Source organism: Cnephaeus nilssonii, assembly GCF_951640355.1.
Source record: "Cnephaeus nilssonii genome assembly, chromosome: 14".
Lineage (NCBI taxonomy): Eukaryota > Metazoa > Chordata > Mammalia > Chiroptera > Vespertilionidae > Cnephaeus > Cnephaeus nilssonii.
The window spans coordinates 17,182,879-17,207,798 of record NC_137085.1 but is presented as its reverse complement, the minus strand read 5'-3'; the positions used below and the strand labels follow the sequence as shown (position 1 = coordinate 17,207,798).

At 43.2% G+C, this 24,920-nt stretch overlaps 1 protein-coding gene across 1 annotated transcript in view; it reads left to right on the top strand.

The window, feature by feature from the left end:
• SNX30 (sorting nexin family member 30) overlaps positions 1 to 24,920 on the top strand; it is an 86,868-nt gene that overhangs the window by 26,042 nt on the left and 35,906 nt on the right. The window contains exons 2-5 of the mRNA XM_079791057.1: positions 6,722 to 6,913; positions 12,421 to 12,531; positions 20,574 to 20,732; positions 23,826 to 24,021. Coding sequence (XP_079647183.1) covers positions 6,722 to 6,913; positions 12,421 to 12,531; positions 20,574 to 20,732; positions 23,826 to 24,021 — 658 coding nt within the window. The remainder of the gene's footprint in view (positions 1 to 6,721; positions 6,914 to 12,420; positions 12,532 to 20,573; positions 20,733 to 23,825; positions 24,022 to 24,920) is intronic.

The following is a 24,920-nucleotide window of genomic DNA, read 5'->3' as shown; positions in this document are numbered from 1 at the left end:
TCCGTTCACATTTACCATTTTAAAAGTGTTTTGAATCGTTTTCTCCATATTACGTGTATTAAAATTTTAAGTTACTTTGGAGGGAAGCTTACTTGTTAGTAAAAGTTCTCTGACAACAGTTATGTGGCTATTTACTTGTTTAGGTTTTCTATCTCAACTTAACTTCACTTTGGCCATATACTCATATAGACTTCCAAGTTTATTAGCATAGTTATTCATAGCACATTTTTATAATTTATTTATTTTTTAATACACATTTTTATTGATTTCAGAGAGGGAGAGAGAAATAGAAACATCAATGATGAGAGAGAATCATTGAATGGCTGCCTCCTGTACGCCCCACACTGGGGATCAAGCCTGCAACCCAGGCACGTGCCCTTGACCGGAATCGAACCCGGGACCCTTCAGTCCGCAGGCTGATGCTCTATCTACTAAGCCAAACTGGCCAGGGCACATTTTTATAACTTACAGTCAGTCATACAGAGAGGTAACACTTAAGAGTTATTGCCTGCTCTCCCCCACCCCCTTTCTGTATTGATTAGGCTTCCTAAGTTTTCATTGATCTAATTTATCTCTTAGAAGAATAAAATTTTGGTTTTGCTTATAGCTTTTACTCTTCTGTTTTCAATTTGTGCTTTAATTTTTTATTCTTCCACTTTCTTTTAACTTTTAAATTCCCTCTTCCACTTATTTTAAATGTAGATGTAGCCTAAAGTATTCTGTTTCATGGGATAAATCTTTTTCAAATGTACTATATATATGTGCTCTTGAGGACTATGCGTCTTTCTTTATATTTTGGTTTTCTTGTGTCTGAATGATGAGATAGTGCAGCTGGATGTATTTTTCAGTTTACTTGTGTCTGATGAGGTGTAATGTAGGTCTGTGAGTTGCCTCCCATCAGAACAAGTGAATTATTGGGTCCCCTGTGTTTCTACTGGATGTTAGAATTGTCTCCTTGGATCTTAGGTTGAGTTGAGTAATCAGCTGACAGATGGGTAGTGATTTGTCAGTGGAGAAAATGAGTCAGAAGAAAGCAAACCAGGGTCCTGGACAGTTGGTAGGGAAACTTGGCCTGGTTCCTCTCTGTTGGACCCAGTGTAGCCTGGCTTCCTTCTTGTTCTAGGTGCTCTCCCCATCTGCGTAGAGACCACCCCTTCAGGATGTGCAGTCTCACCTGCTTTGCGCTTGGTGGACCTGCCCAGGGCAGCTGACCCAGTTGCCTTCACGTTGCTCCCATCTTTCTGTTAAATCTCTACCCACCATGGTTAGATGAAGCCATGTGGGTAGGGTGCCCTCTGCTGGTGGACCTCACATGGTGTGTCTGCCTGTGCTTGACATCCCCTTGTTGATACAGCGAGCCACTCTGGTGGTCTTGCTCTGCCCCACTGTCCGCCCTTCCACTCTCCCATGCTCCCTAGACCAGGGGTCCTCAAACTTTTTAAACAGGGGGCTAGTTCACTGTCCCTCAGACCGTTGGAGGGCCGGACTATAGTTTTTTTTAAAAAAACTATGAAAAAATTCCTACGCACACTGCACATATCTTATTTTGAAGTAAAAAAACAAAACGGCAAAAACACCCGGCGGGCCGGATAAATGTCCTTGGCGGGCCACATGTGGCCCGCGGGCCGTAGTTTGAGGACGCCTGCCCTAGACAATTGCATTTACAAATTAGAGTGGATGTGAGGAGTTCAGGACATTTGCTACTTCTTAGGCAACCTTGCTAATGTACGTAACCTCAGTGCCATGGGTTAAAGATACCTCTTAGTTCTTTTCTCAGTTGTGTCCCAATCATATCCAGTAGAAAATCTTTGAAAGTTTTGGATTCCACTCTTTCCTAGTTTCCAGTCTGGTACAATTCCAGCCACTGTTTCTCTCTTTTCCATCCTTCCTTCCTTCCTTCCTTCCTTCCTTCCTTCCTTCCTTCCTTCCTTCCTTCCTTCCTTCCCTCTTTCCCTCCCATTTTTTAGGTTGTTAGGTTAGGACCTGGAGGGTGGAAAGAGGGAGAAAGCAAAGGCTTGTGCCCAATTCACTGACTTTATCTAGACGAGAGTCTAAACTTGTGATTTTGAGTGTGTAACATTCTAATTGGTAAACACAATCATTTCCTGGTCATTGTGCCATTGGGGTTTTTCCAGAGTTCACTCTGTGTTCTTTGCTATTAGGAACATCTTTGAACAAAACATTTTTGGGATTTTTCCTTTGAATTTATTCTCCAAAGTGGGCCTAACTATAAAACTTTACGATGAAATCAGCAATCAAGAATGTTCTGTTCAGCTCAGCCAGTGTTGCTCAGTGGTTGAGCGTTGACCTATGAACCAGGAGGTCATGGTTCAATTCCCGGGTTGCCGACTCGATCCCCAGTGGAGGGCATGCAGGAGGCAGCCGATTAATGATTCTCTCTCATCATTGATGTTTCTCTCTCTCTCCCTTCCTCTCTGGAGTCAATTAAAGTATATTTTTAAAAAATAAAAAAGAATGCTCTGTTCTGTTTGTGTAAGATATATTCATTCTTCAAGCATCTCTATGTGCTGGCAGGAGCTGGGGTGGGGTGGGGAGGGGTGGAGGAGGTGAGGCAAGTCAGGTATAGTCTGCACATTCAGAGATCTCTCGTCCTCCATAAGGATGCCTTCAGAGGCTTTTCAAGCTCTTCTGAAGTTATTTTCTTGTGATGACAACTTTTAAGATCTACTCTCTCAACAGATTTCGAATATGCAATACAGTGTCGTTAACTATATTCAACGATGATTAACCTTTTTCAAAGAGCACTCTGGCTGCAGTGGGAGGACGGACTATGGGAGAGCAAAAATAAAACAGGAGGCTTTCGTGCTGAGCCAAGAGGATCTTTCACTTCTCAAATTCTGCCGGTCACAGTGGTCTAAAGGTGCTGCTCCCCACACCACCTGCGCTAGCCTCTGTCTCTCAGCGCAGCAGATCCATTGCTGGGCGACTCTGAGGGCAGGGGAACCGGGCCCCTTCTGTCCACCTCACCCTCTGCCCTCTCCTCCCAAGGTTTTCATCTTTTCTCTCCACACGAGGACCATATTTTGAGGGGAATCCTTTGGGGAACACCTTTAATTAAGACCCCAAGGAAAATGTTAGCTTTTCTTGACTGGCCTCATGTTTCCCCAAATGGATTTATGGCCAGAGAGTGGAGATGAGGGGCCAGGTTGGGTTGGGAAAAGCCACCTTAAGGGGATTCAGTTTGATAAGCACCTAGAACTAGGAACCAGAAACCTGGTTCAACTCTTAGCATAGCAATGACTAGTGTCGATACATTTGAACACGTTACTTAATCTTTTTGGATCTGCTTCCTCATCAGCAGAGACCATGTCTGTCCTGCTAACCTCATGAGGCCCTGTGGGGTGCAATAAAATAAGAATGTGGAAGCACTGTGTCCAGGGGTGCATGGAAACCTGCGCTGGTAGCACCCCTTTTTAGGAAACTACAGATGCTGGTGGCTTGGTGCTGTTTGTATGAGCTCACATAATTGTCTGTGAAACACCCGCAGGAGGAGTGTGAGTGTTTTCCTTGGTCACACAGCCCTCCGAGGAAAGAATGTGCAGTGTGCCACGGATCCCGAGGACTGCCTCTCCCCTCCCTCCCCCACTAACTGCTTTGAGACATAGTTCACGTCCCACTGTCTGGCCAAAACATTTCAGACTTTGTGTGGGCTGTTCCTGGAAGGTTATTGGCTGAAGTCCCCATAGCAAAGGTTAGGGAGGTTGGCTGGGAGTCACCGGGAGACCTGTAAACAGTCATACACACACACACACACACACACACACACACACACACACACACACACGGCACAATTACAGTTGTTGGGGACTCACAGTGTTTGCGGATGTTATACATGTAAATTATTAAAACTGTGACAATTGCTTCAAAGTTTTGAGGAGGGAGTGACTAATTCTGCCAAGGAGTGGGTGAAGAAAGGGTTCCCAGGGGAAGGGGAATTTGAGCAGATGCCTGTGTGATACCTGGAGACCTGTACATAAAAACGAGGAGGGGGCTTTGCAGCAAAGATCAGGGGTGCGAGACAGCCTGGTGGATTCCGGGAGCTGGTGTGGTGAGAAATGAGGCTGCTAAGATGGGTCCAGGCCAGACTTGTGGAAAAATGCTGTGTGAGCTGCTTGGTTTATCAGAGTAAAGATGTTGAATTCTTCTTGTGCAATATTTCGCCACCGATAGAGCCATTCTGGGGCTCGGGCCCTAGTGTTGATGAGATGTCAGGGTGGGTCCCTGCAGTGCCAAGCACAGTGCCTGTTTAAATATTTACTGAAATGGTGAAAACATGACAGTTATCTCAAAGCTTCAGAGAAGGTGTCTCTCTGAGATCCCCAGACACCCCGTGCTCTGTGGTGTCAGCATGCTGAGAAAGCAGGCAGAACCAGCTGGCGGCTGCTGCAGCCGGGCTCGCAGTCACGTCCACAACCAGAGCAGCTGCCGAGGGCGAAGTGGAGGTGGGGTCCATTCTCAGGAGCACCTCCTGTGAAAATGGTACCCTTTCAGTAGCTACAAAATATTTTTGATGTCACGTAATGGAGTGTGTGATTAAATTATCGGAGTTGGTGACATTGCCCTTGACCCCAGGCCTTGCTTCCCTCTGTCTTGTCCAAGCCCTCTCTTCCCAGATGTCCCAGGATTAGCTGGAGCTCATGAATATGATCACTAGGTTGACCTCTAATTTCCTGTGTGTTCTCTAATCTGGAGGCTCATATCCAGCCTGCAGACAAGAACAGGGGTGTCTGTAAAAAAGAAGGAACTTTTACCATTTGCAACAGCGTGGATGGAACTGGAAAGCTTTATGCTAAGCGAAATAAGCCAGTCAGAGAAAGATAAATATCACATGATCTCACTCATTTGTGGGATATAATGATCAACATAATTTGATGAACAAGAATAGATCCAGAGACAAATGGCAGGGGAGGGAGGGGCTTGGAGAGCAACCAAAGGACTTGTATGCATGCATAGCAGCATAACCAATGGATACAGACACAGGCCGTGGGGGCTTGCCTGGGTTGGGAATGGCTGACGGGGGGAGGGTGTCAGGAGAAGGCATCTTCCACCCCCATCCTGGGCTCTGAGACCCGTGGGTCAGGAATGTTTTCTGCATCCCTGATCAAGGCACTTTCCATAGTGCCACCTCGCTTTCTTGCCATGTTCCTTAGTGTTTGTCTCCTGGTGATGATAGCAAAGTGACATTCAGAGGTTTTTACATCTAGGCAAGGCTTTGTTCTGTTGTCAAATCTTAAAACCAAAGAAAACTGTAAGATTGCACCTTTTTGGATATTAGGGACCTAATTTATTCAAATAGTTTCCTACTAGGGCCTAAAGAGAAAGAAGTCCATAATTAAAAAAAATATTTCCTTCTCTTTTTTTCCCCTGGCATTTGCCTACAGCCCCCATTCCACCCCTCCCAATATTATTTGATTGTGGAAAATTTTAAACATTTACAGAAAAGGAGAGAATTGTATAATGGACCTGCAATTACCAGCTTCAACAGTTATCAACAATGGGGCATCTCATAGTATCTATATCCCCACCTACCCATCCTTAATTATTTTGAAGCAAAACCAGACATCCTATCATTTAATCCATGAATATTTTAGTATATATTTCTAAAAGATGAAGACTTTGTAAAATCTTAATATTACTGTTAGCACATCTAATAATTTCTTTTCTTTCTTTTTGATAAAAATTGATTTGAGAGTGAGAGAGAGAGGGGGAGAGGTATTTGCTGTTCTACTTATTCATGCATTCATTGGTTGTTCTTGTATGTGCCCTGATTGGGGATCAAACCTGCATCCTTGACATATCAGGATGATGCTCTAACCAACTGAGTTTCCCAGCCAGGGCCCCTAAAAATTTCCTAATATCATCGAACAACTGACCACTATTCAAATTTTCCTGAGTGTCTCAAAATCTTTTAACATTTTATTTTAATCAGGTTCCATTGTAATTTTTTATAAGTCTCTTAAGTTCTTAAGTTTTTTTACATCTCTAGGTTCTCCTATCTCTATCTCTTTTTTTTTCTTTTTTTTTTATTGAAGAAACTGGGTTTTTAGTTCTATTTAATTTCACATAGTAAGGAGTTTGCTGACTGCATCCTCATAATATTGTTAATATCTTCCTCACTCCTCTGTATTTCCTGTAAATTTTTCTTGTGTACAGAGATTTGTTCAGGACTCAGATTCAGGTTTTTGGCAGTGATACTTCATAGATAGTTTTGTGAATGAGCTTCTTCCAGGAGGTACAAAATATTTAGTTGTCTCTTCGTGTTGGTTAATTGAATTTTTAAATGTGTCAAATATTTTAGAGGGTTCAGGTCCCTTAATGTTTACTTGGGCCCAGGTGGTAGGTGAGAAAGTGGGAAAGAGTTTGTGACGTGCTCACCAAGTTCTTTCGCTGTTGAGGTCTGATGATGGTGGGGGTTTTATATTCTGACTGAATTATTTGCTTCTGTTGGTTCCTCCATTCTTTGCTGGAAGATGAATCAGTGTGAATCTGGTGTAGAACTCAGCCATGGCTTGTTTCTCTTGGTCATAAAAGAACTGTTCACTTAAGAAACGTTATGTAAGGAGAGGCTCAGATTCTTTGAAAGTTTTGTTTGTTTGTATTTAGAGGTGTTTATTGGTTTGGTTAAACTAGCTCCTTTTGCTGATATTCTCCAGATGTATGTTTTCATTTAATTTGTAAGGTGATTTTTTTCTTCTTTCAGGATCTCATTTTGCCCAACGGTGGAACTCCAGCAGGCACTTCGAGTCCAGCTTCTTCATCTTCTCTTCTCAACAGACTTCAGCTTGATGATGACATCGATGGTGAGACCAGAGATCTCTTTGTCACCGTTGATGATCCCAAGAAGCATGTCTGTACAATGGAGACCTATATCACGTATAGAATCACCACCAAAGTAGGTCCCTTTATTATCTTGTGCCCATGTTGATTGGTCTTAGAGAATGAAAGTCCTCCATGATTTCTGCCTTTGCTTTCTCTCTCCTTTCGTACAGTTCTGTTCCCCTTTTATAATTGTGGGTATGGCTTTCTGAGAGAGTAGATATATTCAGAGTAAAAGGATTATATGTAAGTGTTTTTAATCATAAAATGAAGGAGAAATTGTGACTACAGTCTTCCTTTTTTTAAATATATTTTATTGATTTTTTACAGAGAGGAAGGGAGAGGGATAGAGAGTTAGAAACATCGATGAGAGAGAAGCATCGATCAGCTGCCTCCTGCACGTTCCCCCCCCCCCCACCCACTAGGGTTGTGCCTGCAACCAAAATACATGCCCTTGACCGGAATCGAACCTGGGACCATTCAGTCCACAGGCCGATGCTCTATCCACTGAGCCAAACCGGTCAGGGCAGTGACTACAGTCTTTCAAAGAAAACTTTAATCCTTATATAGTTGTTTCTTCAACAACATGGGTTTGAACGATGTAGGTCCACTTATACATGTATTTTTTTTCACTAAATACTGTATAGGTATTTTCTCATAATTTTTGTAATAAAATTTTCTTTTTTTCTAGATTTATTGTAAGAACACAGCATATACTACATGTAACATACAAAATATGTGTTAATTGACTGTTCACATTATTGGTTAACAGTAGGCTATTAGTAGTTAAGTTTTTTGAGAGTCAAAAGTTATATGGATGTGTGTGCGGGGATCAGCACCCCCTACCCCTGTGATTTTCAAGGGTCAACTCCACTTTCACTTATTTTCTATCATGATACTATTTAACGTATTATTATCACATTGCATTTGAAACTTATAAATCATGTGTTAACCTAAATCTCTGTGATGATGTCATGATTATAATTTGGTATAATTAGACTTGATGGTAGGGGGAGAAGGAGTAAGAGAAGGATGGAAACTAATAGTTATGGACTTTCTGCTATGTGCCACTGTGATGTTACTGCCTTGTCCTCTCACACCTGGTTCACATTTGAACATTTGTCACATACACATGCCCTCACTCAGTGTTCCCCCATTGCCATTGCCACTGGGTACCTACTGCCTCCCAGGCACTATGGGCTAGGTGCTTGGGTGTGTATTATCTCCTCAGAAGTCCTAGGTTGATATAATGTATTCCCATGAATTATTTCCAGTTACTTATTTTTTCCCCTCGGGTCAGCTTATTTTTTAACCTGCAGTCAGTGAAATGCAAAACCTGTTTTTCTTGAATTTGTGCTCTGAACAGCTGGATGACAAGGTGATCGCCTTGCTGCACAGCGATGCTTGCCTCCCTGGATGTTTTCCCACCTCCACGTTACTTCTCGGCCCTGCCGTTCACCGCCCACATGCTAATCCTGCAGGGCCTTGTTCCACGGCTACCCCACGAGCTCTCGCTTGTGCCTCTTCTCTTTACTTGCTTCCTTGCCCTTTCTCATTGTGGTCTTATTTCTATTCCTTTTCCTGGGGCTGTTTGATTTCCAGTAAGTCAGATGATGTCTCAGTATAACCTTTTCCAAGTTCCAATCCCACATTTTCATTTGGCTGCGATGTTAACACCTCCAGGTAAACTTGTTGCAATATTAAGTTTTACTTCTTACTGTCAATTCCACTTCTGATCTCAGACCAGAGTCTTTTTCTCTTCCTGTTCCAAATAGCGACACCAGGTTTAATGTCTGGGTGATGCATCTGGAGCCTTCTTTCTGAATGTTGTGTTAAAGGATTCGTAGAGAAGTGCGAGGATGAGAGAGAGAGGACAAACAGGAACACAGGGTCCCAAACACCAGATCTTGTCCCAGGGCCCCTACTTCTACTGAGGTTCTCATGCAAAGTTAATGGTCAGAGGACAAGGTCATACATATACTTACTTACTCTATTACTCTGAGCTTTGATTCCCAGTCCTACTTCAGATCCCTGATGACCAAAGCTGGATAAAGTACAGAGCTGCTTTTGTCTGAGCTAAAATGAGCCTAAGGATTTCGTTGGTTAGAGTGTCGTCCCAATATGGCAAGGTTGCGGGTTCGATCCCAGCTCAGGGCACATACAGGAATCAAACAATGAGTTTGATTAAAAAAGTGGAACAACAAATCTCTCTCTGTCTCTCTCTTTCTCTATCTGTATCTTTCTCTCTTTCTCAAAATAAATACATAAAAATTTAAAAAAGAAATGAGTCTAGGGCTGAGAGACAGTGTAGGCAAAGTGAATCTAAGTCGTGGGTTTCTTATCTCCCTAATGGCGGAGAGATCTTTCCATGGCAGGCTGAATTGGCGATTTTCTCAGCTGGCTCCTAGAAAGTAACATCATCATAATAGTTAATTATTGAGCACTTACCATGTGCTATACTTGTTTGCAATAGAAACGCTTTAAATTTTATTTTATATAAGTAATATATGCTCTTTGTAGAGAAATTGGAAAATTCAAGCAAGCTAAAACAGTGAAATAAATTATCTATAAGCTCTCTAGCCAGAAATAATCACAACTTTAGGAACTATTTGTTTCTATTCATTTACAAAAATGAGTATTTTACATGCTGTCAATTCACTTACTATTTTGCAAATGTCTTTCTTTGCTAACAAATGCCAGTAAACATGCTTTTATGCTGTCATTCCTGAGTCTGCAATAGTGCTCTGCGGTATGGATGAGCTGTCACTTATTTTGTGCTAAGTGCTTTAAATGTATCATCAGTTATCCTCACACGCAATGAAATAGGTACCGGTGGTATTTTTATTTTGCAGATGAGGAATCTGAGTCACAGAGATAGTAAGGAAATTGCTCAGACATGCAACTAATATGTGGTGAAGCTAGAACTTGGATTCAGGACATGACATGATTTTTAAGAGAGGATTCCCTCCCACCCCCACCCCTCACCCCCGACTTCCCCTGCCTACCCAAGCACTGTGGTTTACTACCGCAGCTGTTGACACTGACGATGATGTGGAAGCAGATTGGAGGTTAAAAGCCATCTTCCTCTTGTCTTTTACCCTATCACCAGCCATTACCAACACTTATGCCCCAACTAGTTTTTCTTTTCAAATGCCTCAGTGGTTCAACAGGCTGAATCTTGCTGAAAGATCAGTTATAGAAGAGGATTACAAAATAAACGTAGGATTTAATGGCAAGAAGGTCATTGCTGACTGTGGGAGAGCAGTGCCATTGATGTGGTGGGGTCGAGCCCAGTTTGCAGTGGCTTAGGGTGTGAGAGGAAAGAAAGGCATTGTGAGTGGTGGTAGTTTGGCAATGAAAGCGAGTCTAGGGAAAGAATAATAACTGGAGGGGGATGTGAATTGGAGAGGGGTGGGCTTCTTGTTTGTTTTTAAGGATGGATGAAACTTGTTTAAGTGCCAGGTGGCCAGTGTGGAAGGAGAAGGAGACATTGGGTTGAAGATTGGAGAGGAGAAAGCCACTGAGGAGGTAGTACCCTGAGCAGAAGTGGAGGGGAGGGAGTGGCCTCTAATGAGGGAGGTGGACTTTTTTCATTGTTTCTGGAGCCTTTTTGTGGCAGAAAGTTGAGGGTTCTTTGCTTACAGCTGCAGTTTTCTCTGTGGAGAGGTATGAGGTCTTCTACTGGGAGTGATAGGGAAGTTTTGAAGTGGGGCTTACGAGTTCTCAAAACTTGTACAGGCTTTGTATTAACTGATGTGGAAAATGAGGAAGAGAGTTGATTAAGGGAGTAAAGAAAGATTGCTTGCCAGTGTTGAGGGTCCAGTTGGGGAATTTATTGCGTTGACCGGTGTGTTTGCCTGACTTTGTTTTTCCTTCAGGAATGTGCTCACACGCCCGGGTCCATGTGAGCAAGAAGTGGATGGTTGCATTTCTGCGAGAGTTGTGGGATGGGCAGTGGGGAAGGGGCATATTGGCAAATCAGAGGCCCAGGTGATGGTCCAGGGACTTGACGCTGAGGAAGGAAGGAAGAAAAGACACTCTTGGGGACTGTAGGTCCCAAGAGGCTGAAAACCCAGGGAAATGGAGCCTGCTGGGGGGCTCTTTGGGGTCTCAAAGAACATCCTTTCCAGCCGTCTTCTAACTATGGGGGAGACCCAGGAGGCTTAGTGGTGTTTCGGGACTGCTCATGCGCAGAGTTCCTCAGGCTACCTGCTCTCAATATTTCCATGATCCGTATGCCTGAAAATTTGTGGGCAGTGAGTGATTTGTTCTTCGGATTTAAGTATTCTTCCCCCCACTCCCCACTCCAATTCTACAGTGCTAATTCCTTTGGGGAGTCTTCCAGTAAATCACAAAAACCTAAGTTAAATGAATTTCCCCCATCTTCCTATCCTTATACTCCATCATAGGAGAAGTTTGTGTTTCATGGGCATAAGCTAACGCGAGGGACTCTGAAAAGGGGAAAAGATGCAGAAGGAGTTAGTTGGGGTCCAGTCCAAGGCTGAGTCCGTTAACTGCACGATTTTACCCAGACTGTGTGAGCACAGCTTTCGGGGAGGGTGAAATCATAATTTTCAGTGCCAAAGCCTTTAACAGCTTTTTCTTTGATGAATAACTCTTTCCTATGTGTTTTAAAGATATTCTTGGTGGTGTGGTTAAAACAGACTTTTGGCTTTAAAGGGTAATTTTACAAAATGTAGCTTGAGCCATTTTTATTTCGTACTTTAATACCTGAGAAGTGTGACTGTCATACAGTTGTTACCCCTATAGAGAAGATGGTTTGGCTGAGACAACTTTAGTTTGGGCAAATTAATGTGTAAAAATCTTGTTTTCCTGTAAATTAATTTAATTTCACTTAACATTGATTTCCATTATCAAAATGCTACAATCACATTTCAGAAAAATTAAATTCATGAATGGGGATGAGAGAAATATTTTTATTCCATACAATGACATTTTGGTATTGTTTACTTGTAGATTTTTTTTTTCTTATTATCTGAAATACAATGTAATTTCAAGGTTATGGTTCTGGCCAGAATATGGCAAATGAGGCAAAACCTTTTCTATTTTTATCTAATCTGGCTCCTAAATGAGCTGATGGCCTATTCTTTCTACTTTCTGTTTGTTTCTTTCCCCCCTGCCTTTGGCAAAACTTGTGAACATATTTATCAGAAAGTGGAGATGTAATTCATTTTCACAGATTCCCAGATTCGGATTCAGTAGCAATATCTTCAGTGGAATGATTCGGCTAAAAGAAATTCTCAAACTGAAGCTTGGAGGAAATGAATCAAATGTTTCTGAACACAATTCTGAGGGATAGTTGAGGTCCACTTCCTGAGGGTGAAAAACAAAACAAAACACACTCACAGGTGGACCTTTTCATTCTAGGTCCTTGAATTTTTAACTGGGCCTGTGGCCCAGACCCCCTTCCGTGTTGGTAGACCCTGCCCTTTGGCTGTGTGTTCGGTGGAAGGAAAGTGTGTTCTTGTCCAGTCTAGTTATTCACAGTTTTTTTCCTCCCCTTCTGCCAAGATAGGCTCCTATTCTCTTATGCTTATTTTGCTCCATTCTTCTCATTCGCAGAGTACCCGGGTGGAGTTTGACCTGCCAGAATATTCTGTTCGTCGAAGATACCAGGATTTTGACTGGCTGAGGAACAAACTGGAAGAATCGCAGCCCACTCATCTCATTCCCGTAGGTACTAAGTCACTATAGCTTATTACTCACTTTTCCTGCATTTTCTTCCCTGAGACTGTCCACTCAACTCTCACCCCTTAAATTATGGGCAAACTCTGCCTTACATTTTAGACCAGATTCACCCATCAAATGTTTATGGATACTGTGTAAGTATATATTACCTTTGGGTTTTGGTTTCTTTTTAAAAATATATTTTTATTGATTTTTAGAGAGAGAGGAAGGAAGAAGGAGAGATAGAAACATCAATGTTGAGAGAGAATCATTGATTGGCTGCCTCCTGCACGCGCCCCACCCCCCCTGCCACTGGGGATTGAGCCCAAAACCGGGCATATGCCCTTGACCGGAATTGAACCCTGGACCTTTCAGTCCGCAGGCCAACACTCTATCCACTGAGCCAAACCAGCTAGGGCTGGGTTTTGGTTTCTGATTTGCTATATAGTATGCCGGTTTCTTGAGTGGGATGGGGTAGTTCTTCACTTCCATTATGACAATTTTTAAAAAATAAATCTTTATTGTTGAGAGTATTACACATGCCCCCCTTTTCCCCCCTTTGACCCCCCTCTAGCCCACCCCCAGCCCCTGCCCCAGGTCTTCACCACCCTATTGTCTGTGTCCATGGGTTATGCATCTATGCATTTGTACAAGGTCTATGCTGATTACCTCCCAACTACCCACCCACCCCCGCCTTCCTCCTAGATTCCGCACTCTGTTCCATGCTTCCAGGTCTCTGGATCCACTCCGTTCATCAGTTTATTTTGTTAATTAGATTCCCCATATGAGTGAGATTATGTGATGCTCGTCTTTCTCTAACTGACTTATTTCACTTCCATTATGACAATTTTTGAAGTATGGAGAGTTTTAGTTCCCGTTTGCTGCCCCTATAAAGTCTGCTTCCCCTTCCGAGACACTGTTCCTGAGGTTTGGACAGCTGCCACCAGGTGCAGAATGCTGCCTGCGCTCGCAGCTGCTGGGCTTTCTTTAGACGTGGGTAGTAATTCAGGGAGCAACAATCTGGCACACGATCCACTCCACCAGTTTTCCATTTAAAAACACAAACCCAAAGCCACCTTACTTTTATTTATTTAAGCAGCATAATATTTATCTATTACGTATATCTGCACATTTTAAACCAGAACCAGAGTAAATAAAACAGAAAAGACTACTTAAAATCAGCATACTCATTGAGTGCTTTTCTGACTACATTTATTTTTAGTGTAGAGGTAATAGCTGTTTACATTCCAGATGTTTCTTGGGGTTTTGGTGGCTTCAGGGCCAATTTAGGTCATAAACCTCTTCAGCGGGGCTTTCTCTTTCAGTAATAACCTTGGTTGAATAAGTTCTTAGCCCTACCAATTTTCCTGTTACCACTGCTGCTTCTAACGCTTCTTTTCCACACATGGGTGGGGAGGGCTGAATATACGTGACACTCTGGTGGTTTTCAAGGCAAAAGCAGTCATGTTGCTAGTGCTGTGATGGGAATGATGGGAGATGGCTGGGCCTCTGTTCTTTCTCAGAGACCTACCCCACCCCTACCCCTACCCCCCGCCTCCTCCACCCTTCCGCTCTCCAAGCCTGGAGTTTTGCTTTTCTGTCTTACAATCGCTTAAAAATGTGCCCAAAGAAAAAAACTATAGCTTTGAAACCATTGGAACTATTCCTTAAAATAGAATCTTTAAAAAAAAATCTTAATTTGGCAAAATTGGCAGCTAGCGAATTTTTTTAAAAATAGACTTTATTTTAGAACAGTTTTAGAATTCCAGAATTATTGCAAGGATAGTACAGTGAGTTCTCCTACACCCCACACTGTTTTGCTTATTAACACTTTAATATGGCGCATTTGTCACAGTGAGCGAACCAGTCATGGTGCATTATTGCTTCCCGAAAGCCCTTTATTTCTGGGTTCCCCATTTTTGCCTAATGTCCTTTTTCTGTCCCAGGGTCCCCTCCAGGACACTGCATTACATTTAGTCCTCAGGTCTCCTTAGGCTCCTCTCGACTGTGATGTTTCTCAGGCTTCCCTTGTTTTTGATGACCTTGGGAGTTTGGGGTGTGCTGCTCAGGCATCTTGTACAGTGCCCCTCAGCTGAGATGTAGCTGATGTTTTCCTCATGATTCGACCAGGGTAATGCGTTTTGGGGAGGAAAAAGCACAGAGGTAAAGTGCCTTTCTCCTTGCATCTTATCAAGGGTCCCTACTCTGCACTGTATGTATCACTGCTGATGTTCACCTTGATCCCCTGACTTGAGGTAGTGCTTGTCAGGTTTCTCCACTGCGGTTACTCTAGTTTTCTCCCGCTTTCCATACTGTACCCTTTGGAAGGAAGTCGCTCTTTATGCGGAGCCCACAGTGTGTGCTTTAGGGGAGTTGTGCTCCATCTCCTGGCAGATAGTGCATTTCAGGTTTAGTGCTTAACCATCAAAGGTTAGATAGCAACCCCTGCTGGTGAAATAGTAGCACTCCTGGGCAGGCATTGAAGCCTGAACTGGAAGAGAATGGAAGAGTCTCTGGAATGCTTAGCATGCATGATCCAGAGTATCTTTAAGTATGGTTTCCTATGGTCTGGGTAGAAGCAGTGAGGAGGAAGGGTTTTAGAAGCAAGTGGAAACTTAAATTTCTTCATAAATTCTTAGTACATATCTGGGCTGAAGAGAGATTTTAAAAAAATATTTATTTTTATTGATTTCAGAGAGGTAGGGAGCGGGAGAGAGAGATAGAAGCATCAATGATGAGAGAGAATCATTGATCAGCTGCTTCCTGCATGTCCCCCCTACTGGGGATCGAGCCCACAACCCGGCATGTGCCCCAACTGGGAATCGAACCGTGACCTCCTGGTTCATAGGCTGATGCTCAACCAGTGAGCCACGCCAGCCAGGCTGCAGAGAGATTTAATATAGGAGAGCATCTCTGACTGAAGCAGGTAAGTCAAACTGGAAACAAGAAAAATTTTCCCCTATGGAAATTCATTTTGCAGCAACTTTGCTAGGAGGCGTCTACCTGTTACTAAGCATCATCTTTATACCCTTGGGAAGGCGAGGGCTTATAAGACAGACAAGAGACTCCCACCCTGAAGAGTTTATTGTTAGATGGAGACCCACTAAACTTTACTCAATGTAATCATTGTATAAATTTTTGTTTATTTTTCAAAAATGAGATACAGTTATTATACCATACAATTTACCCATTTAAAATGTACAAGTCATGGGCTTTTAGTGTATTCATAAGTTGTACACCCATCAGCACAATCAATTTTAGAACCATTTTATCATCCCCAAATGAAATCTACTCCTTTCACTTCCAAACCTTGTCTTCCCTAGTGCCTGGCAACCGCTAATCTACTTTCTGTTGCTATAGAATTGCCTAATCGGGACATTTCATATAAGGAGAATTATACGCTATGTAGTATTTTGTGAGTCACTTTTTTCACTTAGCATAATGTTTTTAAGGTTCATCAATGTAGTAGCATGTATCAGTACTGCATTCTTTTTATTGTTGAATAGCGTTCGATTGTGTGGATATGCCACATATTGTCTATCTACTCACCTTTGATGGACATTTGATTTGTTTCCACTTTTTTGCTATTATGAGTAATGTTGCTACGAACATTCACATGCAAGTTTTTGTTTTCTTGGGTGTGTCCCTAGGAGTGTAATTGCTAAATCATGTGTAACTCTATGCTTAACCTTGGGAGGAACTGCCAGACTGTTTTCCAAGGCGGCTGCATCATTTTACATTCCCGCCAACAGTGTGTGAGGATCCCAGTTTCTCCACATCTTCCTCAACATTGGTTATAATCTATTTTTGGTTATTGCCATCCAAGTGGGTGACCAGGGCACGCTTTATTTTTCAAGATGAACTTTAGAATCTTTTGAATCAGTGGGAAGATTAGGGGGGAGAGTGGTGAGTTTCTGATTTTTGTTTGTTTGTGCCAACTTAAGTCAATTGTGATTAAAAACGTGTGAGAGTTCTTGAGCTTTCAGACTCTACTGCTTACGTTAGGAGCCTGGAGATAAAGTTCCCACTCCGCCTGGGCTGCAGTGGGGTCATGTGAAGTTGTAGGTGAACGGTCAGCCAAGTTCTGGGGAGGCACCCAAGTTCTACCCTTTGTCTTTCCCTATTGGCTGCCTTGAGGCCTGCCTTTGTTTCTAGGCTCTGAACTTGGCAGCTTCTGGGGCTCAACTGGAGAAACCCAACCCCTTACTTCCTGAGCCTACCTTTCCTTTGCCTGAGATGGTTGATATCGATTGACTTTTCTCTCCACCCAAGCTTTTCTGCTTTGTGGCTTTAACAAACTCTGTCCTGTTAACAGTATATTTTCTGGTGCTGCAACAGCTTTTTCTCTTTTTTTTTAAAAAAAAAATACTTTATTGATTTTTTTACAGAGAGGAAGGGAGAGGGATAGAGAGTTAGAAACATCAATGAGAGAGAAACATCAATTAGCTGCCTCCTGCACACCTCCTACTGGGGATGTGCCCGCAACCAAGGTACCTGCCCTTGACCAGAATCGAACCTGGGACCGTTCAGTCCGCAGGCCGATGCTCTATCCACTGAGCCAAACCGGTTAGGTTGCTTTTTCTCTTTTTTTATATTGCATTGTGCCTTTGGAATTTTAAAAGCAGAAAGAAATAATCAGACGTTCTTAAAATGCCAACTTAAAACTAGAAGTGTGCTGGATGTGTGTGTTTGTTAGCACGTAATTGCATAGAGAAAAGAAGGGAAGAGAGAGAAAAATGTTGATGTGAGAGAGAAACACTGACCTGTTGTTTCCTTATGCACCTTGACCGGGGATCGAACTCACAACCAGGGTATGTGTCTTAACCTGGGTATGTGTCCTGACTGGGAACCGAACCGTCCGCCTTTTGGTGCACAGGATGACACTCTAACCAAAAGCATTAGCAAGTGTGTGCTGTTTTTTGTTTGTTTTTTTTTAAATATATATATATTTTTATTGATTTCAGAGAGGAAAGGAGAGGGAGAGAGAGATAAAAACATTAATGATGAGAGAGAATCATTGATCATCTGCCTCCTCCATGCCCTACACTGGAGATCGAGCCCACAACCCAGGCATGTGCCCTGACGGGGAATCGAACCATGACCCCCTGGTCATAGGTTGACGCTCCACCAGCTGGGTCAAGCTATATTTTTGTAGACTCAGGGTGTAGAGCTGGATGAGAAGGAGCATGTTCTCCACAGGGATCTGAGGAATGGAGGTGAGGGTGGTGCCCAGTAGATGGGTTTCTGTGGAGGAAGCAAAATGGTTAGGGGATTCCCATGTGCTACTCTTGTACGTTCAGAGAGATGGTAAGCTGCTTAGCATGAAATGTTGGCAGTTGAGTGTAGGGTTTCAGGAGCATGGCTGTCTAAGGGAATGAGAGAAGAATAGAGCAGAGTAAAGGAATTATCCTAAAGGACAACCATACATACGCTATTAAGGCAGCTTCTCTGCTGCCGGAACATTGGGCTGGGTGGCCTCCGTGTCTGAGCTAGTCATGCATTTCTAACGTTCTACCCAAGTGTGGGCCTCTGACTTGGACATGTTATCCCCATGCGACTCCGTCATTTTATTCCTGACTCTCCTCCCCTAAGAGCTCTTCCTTTATTACTAACCTTTCCCACTGTGTTCTCTAGAACTCCTTCTCTGTTAAAAAGAAATCCCTCAATTCTTCGCCTCTTCTCCAAACACTCTTACCGACTCAAGGTTTACCTGAACAGTAGTCCCCTGAAGTTGCAGCCACTCCTACAGCCCCAAACACACAAACTTCTGTCAAGTGTCTGCTCAGTGGCAGGAACTGTTTGAAGCACAGTCAACCTCATAGCTAATTTAATCCTCATGAGGTTGGTACTATTGTTATCTATTTTTTACAGAAGAAAAAACTGAGGTACCAAGAGATTATAGAACTTCACCAAAGTCAAGCACTTTGGCAGAGGTGAAAGATGATCCCAGGAGGCACGGCGCCGGAGTCTTGACTCTCGAGAACTAAAACATTCTGGCTCTGCAAAGCTTTTCCAAGTATTCATTTCCAGGGGTGCTGATGTTGCCAGTTCCTAAGTCTTTCTAAGGTTTCGTGTTATCAATCTGGGTTGCTTCTTGTCTTTCCTGCTCCACTTGAGTGTCTTAGTATTCCCCTTCTTCGGGTTGGCTAAGTCCTTGTTGCTGTATCTTATTTCTGTTGTTGTTTTGTGTGTGTGTGTGTTTTGTTCTCGAGGATTAATAACTTAAAACATCTCGTTATGGCCATATTATGGAGTTTGAACAAGTTGTGGATTTAAATACTGGTTCCAATTTTTTCACATCCTTGAAAGCACTTGGTGTTTTGTTTTGTTTTTTCTTCTTCTTTCTTCTTAAGATTATGGCCATCCTAGTGGGTAGGAAAGCGTATCTCATTGTGGTTTTGGTTTGTATGTCTCTAATGACTAATGATGTTGAGCATCGTTTCATGGGCTCATTGGGCCATTTGTTTATCTTGTTTGGAGAAATATTGACCAGATCACTTGCCCATTTTTTAATGTAAATGCTCTTTTAATATTTCATAACTAGTACATTTCAAATTGTGCATTAGCAAATACTCTCTTTCCCTGTGGTGGCAGTAATGAGGAAGGCCTTTTAATTTGATCAAACTACTACCGAAATAGGTTAAAGCTCAGAGATCCTACAGTGGCCAGGTAGTTTGAAATTACCCACAATATTGGCTCAAAGAAAATATGATAGAGAAATTTGTTTGTGTAAGGGAAGTAAAGGAAGTTACGTTTTAAAGAACCTTTTAGTATAAACCTAAACAAAAAGGGGGAGAAGGAAAGGTATTTTTTAAATAACATGTACTTTTTTCTCTATCCACCAAATTCTTTTACCTCTTGAGCTGGGAGTAGAATCTTATTATATTTAAACTAGAGGCCTGGTGCACGAAATTTGTGCACGGGGGTGGGGTGGGGGGGTGTCCCTCAGGCCAGCCTGCACCCTCTCCAATCTGGGACATCCCTCTCACAATCCAGGACTGCTGGCTCCCAACTGCTCACCTGCCTGCCTTCCTGATTGCCCCTAACCGCTTCTGCCTACCAGCCTGATCACCCCCTAACCACTCCCCTGCCAGCCTGATTGATGCCTAACTGCTCCCCCTGCCAGCGTGTTTGCCCCTAACTGCCCTCCCCTTTAGGCCTGGTCACCCCTAACTGCCCTCCCCTGCAGGCCCGATCACCCCCAACTTTCCTCCTCTGCTGGCCTGGTCACCCCTACTGCCCTCCCCTGCAGGCTTGATTGCCCCCAACTGCCCTCCCTTGCAGGCCTGGTCCCTTCCAACTGGCCTCCCCTGCTGGCCATCTTGTGCTGGCCATCTTGTGTCCACATGGGGGCAGTATCTTTGACCTCATGGGGGCAGCCATCTTGTGTGTTGGAGTGATGGTCAATCTGCATAGTACTCTTTTATTAGATAGGATATATTTCTGTGTGGTTGATGTTATCTGCCTTCTTTCCTTAGACCCGTGGTCGGCAAACTGCGGCTCACGAGCCACATGTGGCTCTTTGGCCCCTTGAGTGTGGCTCTTCCACAAAATACCACAGCCTGGGCGAGTCTATTTTGAAGAAGTGGCGTTAGAAGAAGTTTAAGTTTTAAAAATTTGGCTCTCAAAAGAAATTTCAATCATTGTACTGTTGATATTTGGCTCTGTTGACTAATGAGTTTGCCGACCACTGCCTTCGACTATTTTATATTGTTCTGACTTTCTCATTATATCATTTGTGCATCAAGCAATGTGAAGGTAACTAACTATTGGATTTACTGGATAAATGCTGACTGGCTGTTTTCTGTAATCCAGGAACTATGCTCTAGTGTTTTATTCCTTGCATTTAAAAACTGGACAGGGTAGTTTTGATTAATTCTGTCTATATATTTTTTAAAATGTTTATGTTGATGACTTCTTAAAAATCTGAGCAGTTAAGAAATACTGTTCTTGGGCAGATGGGTCATAGGAATGATTTGCTAGCCTGGTGGTTTTTCTCTGCACAATTTTATCAGTTGCTCTGAATATTTTTCTTCCTGTCTTCATAGCCGCTTCCTGAGAAGTTTGTGGTGAAAGGTGTCGTGGATCGTTTTTCGGAAGAGTTTGTGGAGACGAGAAGAAAAGCTTTGGATAAATTCCTAAAAAGAATTACGGATCATCCTGTACTTTCTTTCAATGAACACTTTAATGTTTTTCTTACTGCTAAGGTAAGGACAGATTTTTTCATATTCCTTCCCCCAAACAGCATTCTCCAGCCCTTTCTGAAAAGCTGTTTCCATTTCTCACAAGCCACCTTCATGAATGGCTCGCTATCATGGGTGTCATTGAATAGCCTGTGTTTTTGGTGCCCTTTGCATTAGCATGGTTACTGTGAGAGAATTTAGGAGAAACAGCCCCTTGCATCAGCAGAGGAAGTTAGAATATTTTCACTTGCCAAAAGCAGGGAGAAATGTTTCTTTAAACACTTCCTATTTCTTTAAACACAAATATTTACAAGTAACATTAGTTAACAATTAACATTTAAACTAATGTTACCTGTAAATATTTCTCAAAAAATTGAGAAATATTTACAGGTAACATTAGTGGACATTAAAGTCTTTAGAGATGGTGTCATTCCAGACAATGGAAATCACATGGGAACGTCCTTTAGTGTTTGAGGTTGTTGTTGTTTTTTTTTAAACCGAAGTTGGCTTTTAGCCTCATCGATGACATTCCCATTCATCTTCTCTCTTTCCAGGCTGCCTTTTCCCCAACGGGTCAAACTTGTGTTATTTTTAAATAAGTATTTTTTGGTGAACTGATCCCCAGATATAGTTCTTTCAGCTTATATACAAAGTAAAATCCATCCTGTTCTCCAAGGTGCAACTCACTGATTCACCCAAATTATAGGTCCACTGGCCAGGCGGGCCCTCAAGCTTAGTCATTTTAATTACACAGAGAGGTAAAGGGGTGGGGAGGGGGTATTTATTCTTTGGGCCCTGGTGATTTATTCTGTGTGAAGAATAAATAGGAAGGTGTGTGTGTGTGTGTGAGGTGAGAGTGTGTGTGTGTGTGTGTGTGTGTGTGTGTGTGTGTAATTTATCTGTGGGTTAGGTGGTATGCAATGATTAAAAAAAATAGTTCTTAAATGTCTTAATCAAAATCCAAATTCATGTGAGTAAGAGGAGTTGGTTTGTTTAAGCAGAACAAAGTCTAGCCCTAATTCAGTGTTACTTATCGAACTACATGCACTAAATGACCCCAATGTTTTCTTTTTAATTATGGAAAAGTACATATAACATAAAATTAACTCTCTTAACCACTTGAAAATGTACAGTTCATTAATGTTACAAATATTCACATTGTTGGACAGCTGATCTCCAGAACTTCTTCATCTTGCAGAACTGAAACACTGTACCCATTAAAGAACAACTCCCCATATTCCCATCCCTTCGTCTCCCCAGCACCCCACCTTTTCTGTTAACACATCAGGAAAAACTTAGTCCTGTTCTTAAATTACCCACTTGCACGTTCTGCCACAGTGAATGCAGAAGCATCCTCCTTGTGATGACATGATCTCATCACAAACTAGAAGCATCTTGAAGCAGCAGCCAGGAATGCTGGGAGTGGTAGGGGACACTCAGTATCAACTATGTTCAAATCCGTGTTTTTATCGTTGGCAGAATGGGTGCAGCAGTCAGAGAGGTTCTATAAATAACTGTTCAGCATGTTAATGAACCCGGATAACTGGGGTTGCCCTTTCAAAGCTCTGCTCGAACCAGAGCGCATGCAGTTCAAGAAGCCCTTTTGGATCTAGCCTTACCCCAAACAATATTGTCTGTGGAAGCAATTCTGAGAATCCCAGGGCTTCACTTACGGTCTTGTGAAAGCCTGGTGCTTATGAGGATATTTTTTGGGAGGTCTAGAATGTCTGAAGTTAGAACAGGTAATGGGTTCTCTAGAACATTCTCTCAGGCAGCCAGACTTTGAAAACAAGGAAAGAAGTAGAGGGTGGGGGCTGGAGGTGGTTTCTGCTGTTTGTAAGATGGGCAAGCCTTGGGTATAGTTTACATGCTGAAGGAATAGAAGTTGAAAATACAGACAGGAGAGGGGAAGGGTAGTTGGGGAGGGGTGGATAAGGAAGGGTGGAATCAAGAGCAAAAGTGAAGGCCCTGGCTGCATGAAGAAGGAGAAGGAAGTGAAATCAGGAGGAGTCTACACTTCAGCCATGGAGATCCAAGCCGACGATTGTGCGTCAAATGGGACAGCTGTGTTCACTGTGATTCCCTGTTCTCTGCCCTGTCCCTACATCAGACTGGGTCACCAGAAAGCAGTGATCCCTTATCTCCCCGTGGACTAGGAATTAACATTCTGTTTGTACTGAGGGTGGGCAGAAGGAACAGACACCTGCATCTTTTTTAAAAAAATATATTTTATTGATTTTTTACAGAGAGGAAGGGAGAGGGAGAGAGAGTTAGAAATATCGATGGGAGAGAAAAGCTGCCTCCTGCACACCCCCTACTGGGGATGTGCCCGCAACCAAGATACATGCCCTTGACCAGGATCGAACCTAGGACCCTTGAGTCCACAGGCCGACGCTCTATCCACTGAGCCAAACCGGTTAGGGCTGACACCTGCATCTTCTATCTTCTTGAACAGGCACCATTCAAGTTAGGGACATAGAACAACCTAAGACACTGCCAGCTCCTCTTAGAGTTCAGCGATAGGAAGAAGCTTGTTTTACCCGGCAGACTGCTGTGATTTTTAAGCCGGGATGCAGTGGTTACGTTGCTCACTGTATTTCCCGTGTGTGCCTTGACCAAGAAGCCCAACGTGAGATGTTTCGTTACAGCAGCCGCCCTTGCCCTGAGTTTTCCAGCCCCGGCTTTTCTGTCCCCATGTCTGGCTTCCCACCCTTTACTCTCTACTTACTTGGCTTTGGTTGAGATATAAATAAAATGAGTGGAATGAATTTCAGTCCTTGAATTTTGGTTCGAAAGACAACTTAGGATATTTTGCAAGGGAGGAAGGGACTTTTTGTTTTTGGTCAAAAGTTTTTAAAAAATGATGTTGGAAACACAGTGTTGTTTAAAGGAGAGCACGCTCAGGTAAGTGAACCTGATTAGAAAGGCAGGCCATGAGCTTGGTGGGAGTGATGGCAAGGAGAGGACACCTTTGTGTATGTGGTTAGGTCCTCTAACTCAGCTCCTTATTTTCCGAGTCCTCCCGTTTCCCAGAGCAACTGCCTGAAGGAGTTGGTTACTGAGTCCTGGCCGTGTGAGTGATTGAGCCCTTTGAGTTTGTCCATCTGTCATCCTTAGGACCTGAATGCCTACAAGAAGCAAGGGATGGCGCTGCTGACCAGAGTGGGCGAGTCGGTCAAGCATGTCACCGGAGGCTACAAGCTGAGGAGTCGGCCTCTGGAGTTTGCAGCCATCGGCGAATACTTAGACACGTTTGCACTTAAACTGGGAACCATAGATCGGATAGCCCAGCGGATCATCAAAGAAGAAATAGGTGAGCTCTTTGTCCCGAGTTTGATCGTGCCCAGGGGCCACATTTGCAGAAATGTCAGTCGTGTGCTAAATAGAATAAAATGCGGAAGTGCTGGAGTGATGGAACGAGGCCAAGTTCTGCTTATAAAACTAATAAGTAAATACAAGGAGGGGAAGAGGTAGTTGTGAGCAGAGTATAACCTTGTGCTCCCTCCTTTGCCCTGTGTTTCAGCCTAGTGTTTGCTTTCCCCGGGGCAAACAACCACCTCTGAGCATCTAGGCTCTCCCACTTCCCCTTCTTAACTTTAGCTTTAGAAGTGGAGATACTGACTCAACTTCCCTTCATTAATAAGAATGGTAGTTTAAAAACAAACTCAGGTATCTTTTCTGGCAGAAAGGTGGTTCAAAAGGACAAAAGGCCCGGCTGGCATGGCTCAGTGGTTGAGCATCGATCTGTGAACCAGGAGGTCACGGTTCAATTTCCAGTCAGGGCACATGCCTGGGTTGCAGGCTTGATCCCCAGTATCGGGAGTGCAGGAGGCAGCCAATCAATGATTCTCTCTCATTGTTGATGTTTCTATCTCTCTCTCCCTCTCCTTTCCTCTCTGAAATTAAAAAAAAAAAAAGGACAGTATGGTGACCTGTGCTTGCCGAAGTTATGATCCGAACGAGCCCTGCTGCATTTCAAACCCGCTCTCCCTGGCCCGGGGAGTTGTGAGGCCTTTCTTTATTCTTCCTTCTGTTCTTCCACTTCCTCCCCACCCTCTCGTGGCCACTTGCTTTTCTGTATCCCACAATGTTGGGGCCTTTTGTCTTACACACATGTGAGCCAAACATACCTGAACAGTATTACTGAACATGCTGGCAGTGATATGAAGCACATTGGAAAGGATTCTCCAATAGTCGCCACCCATTGGTTGC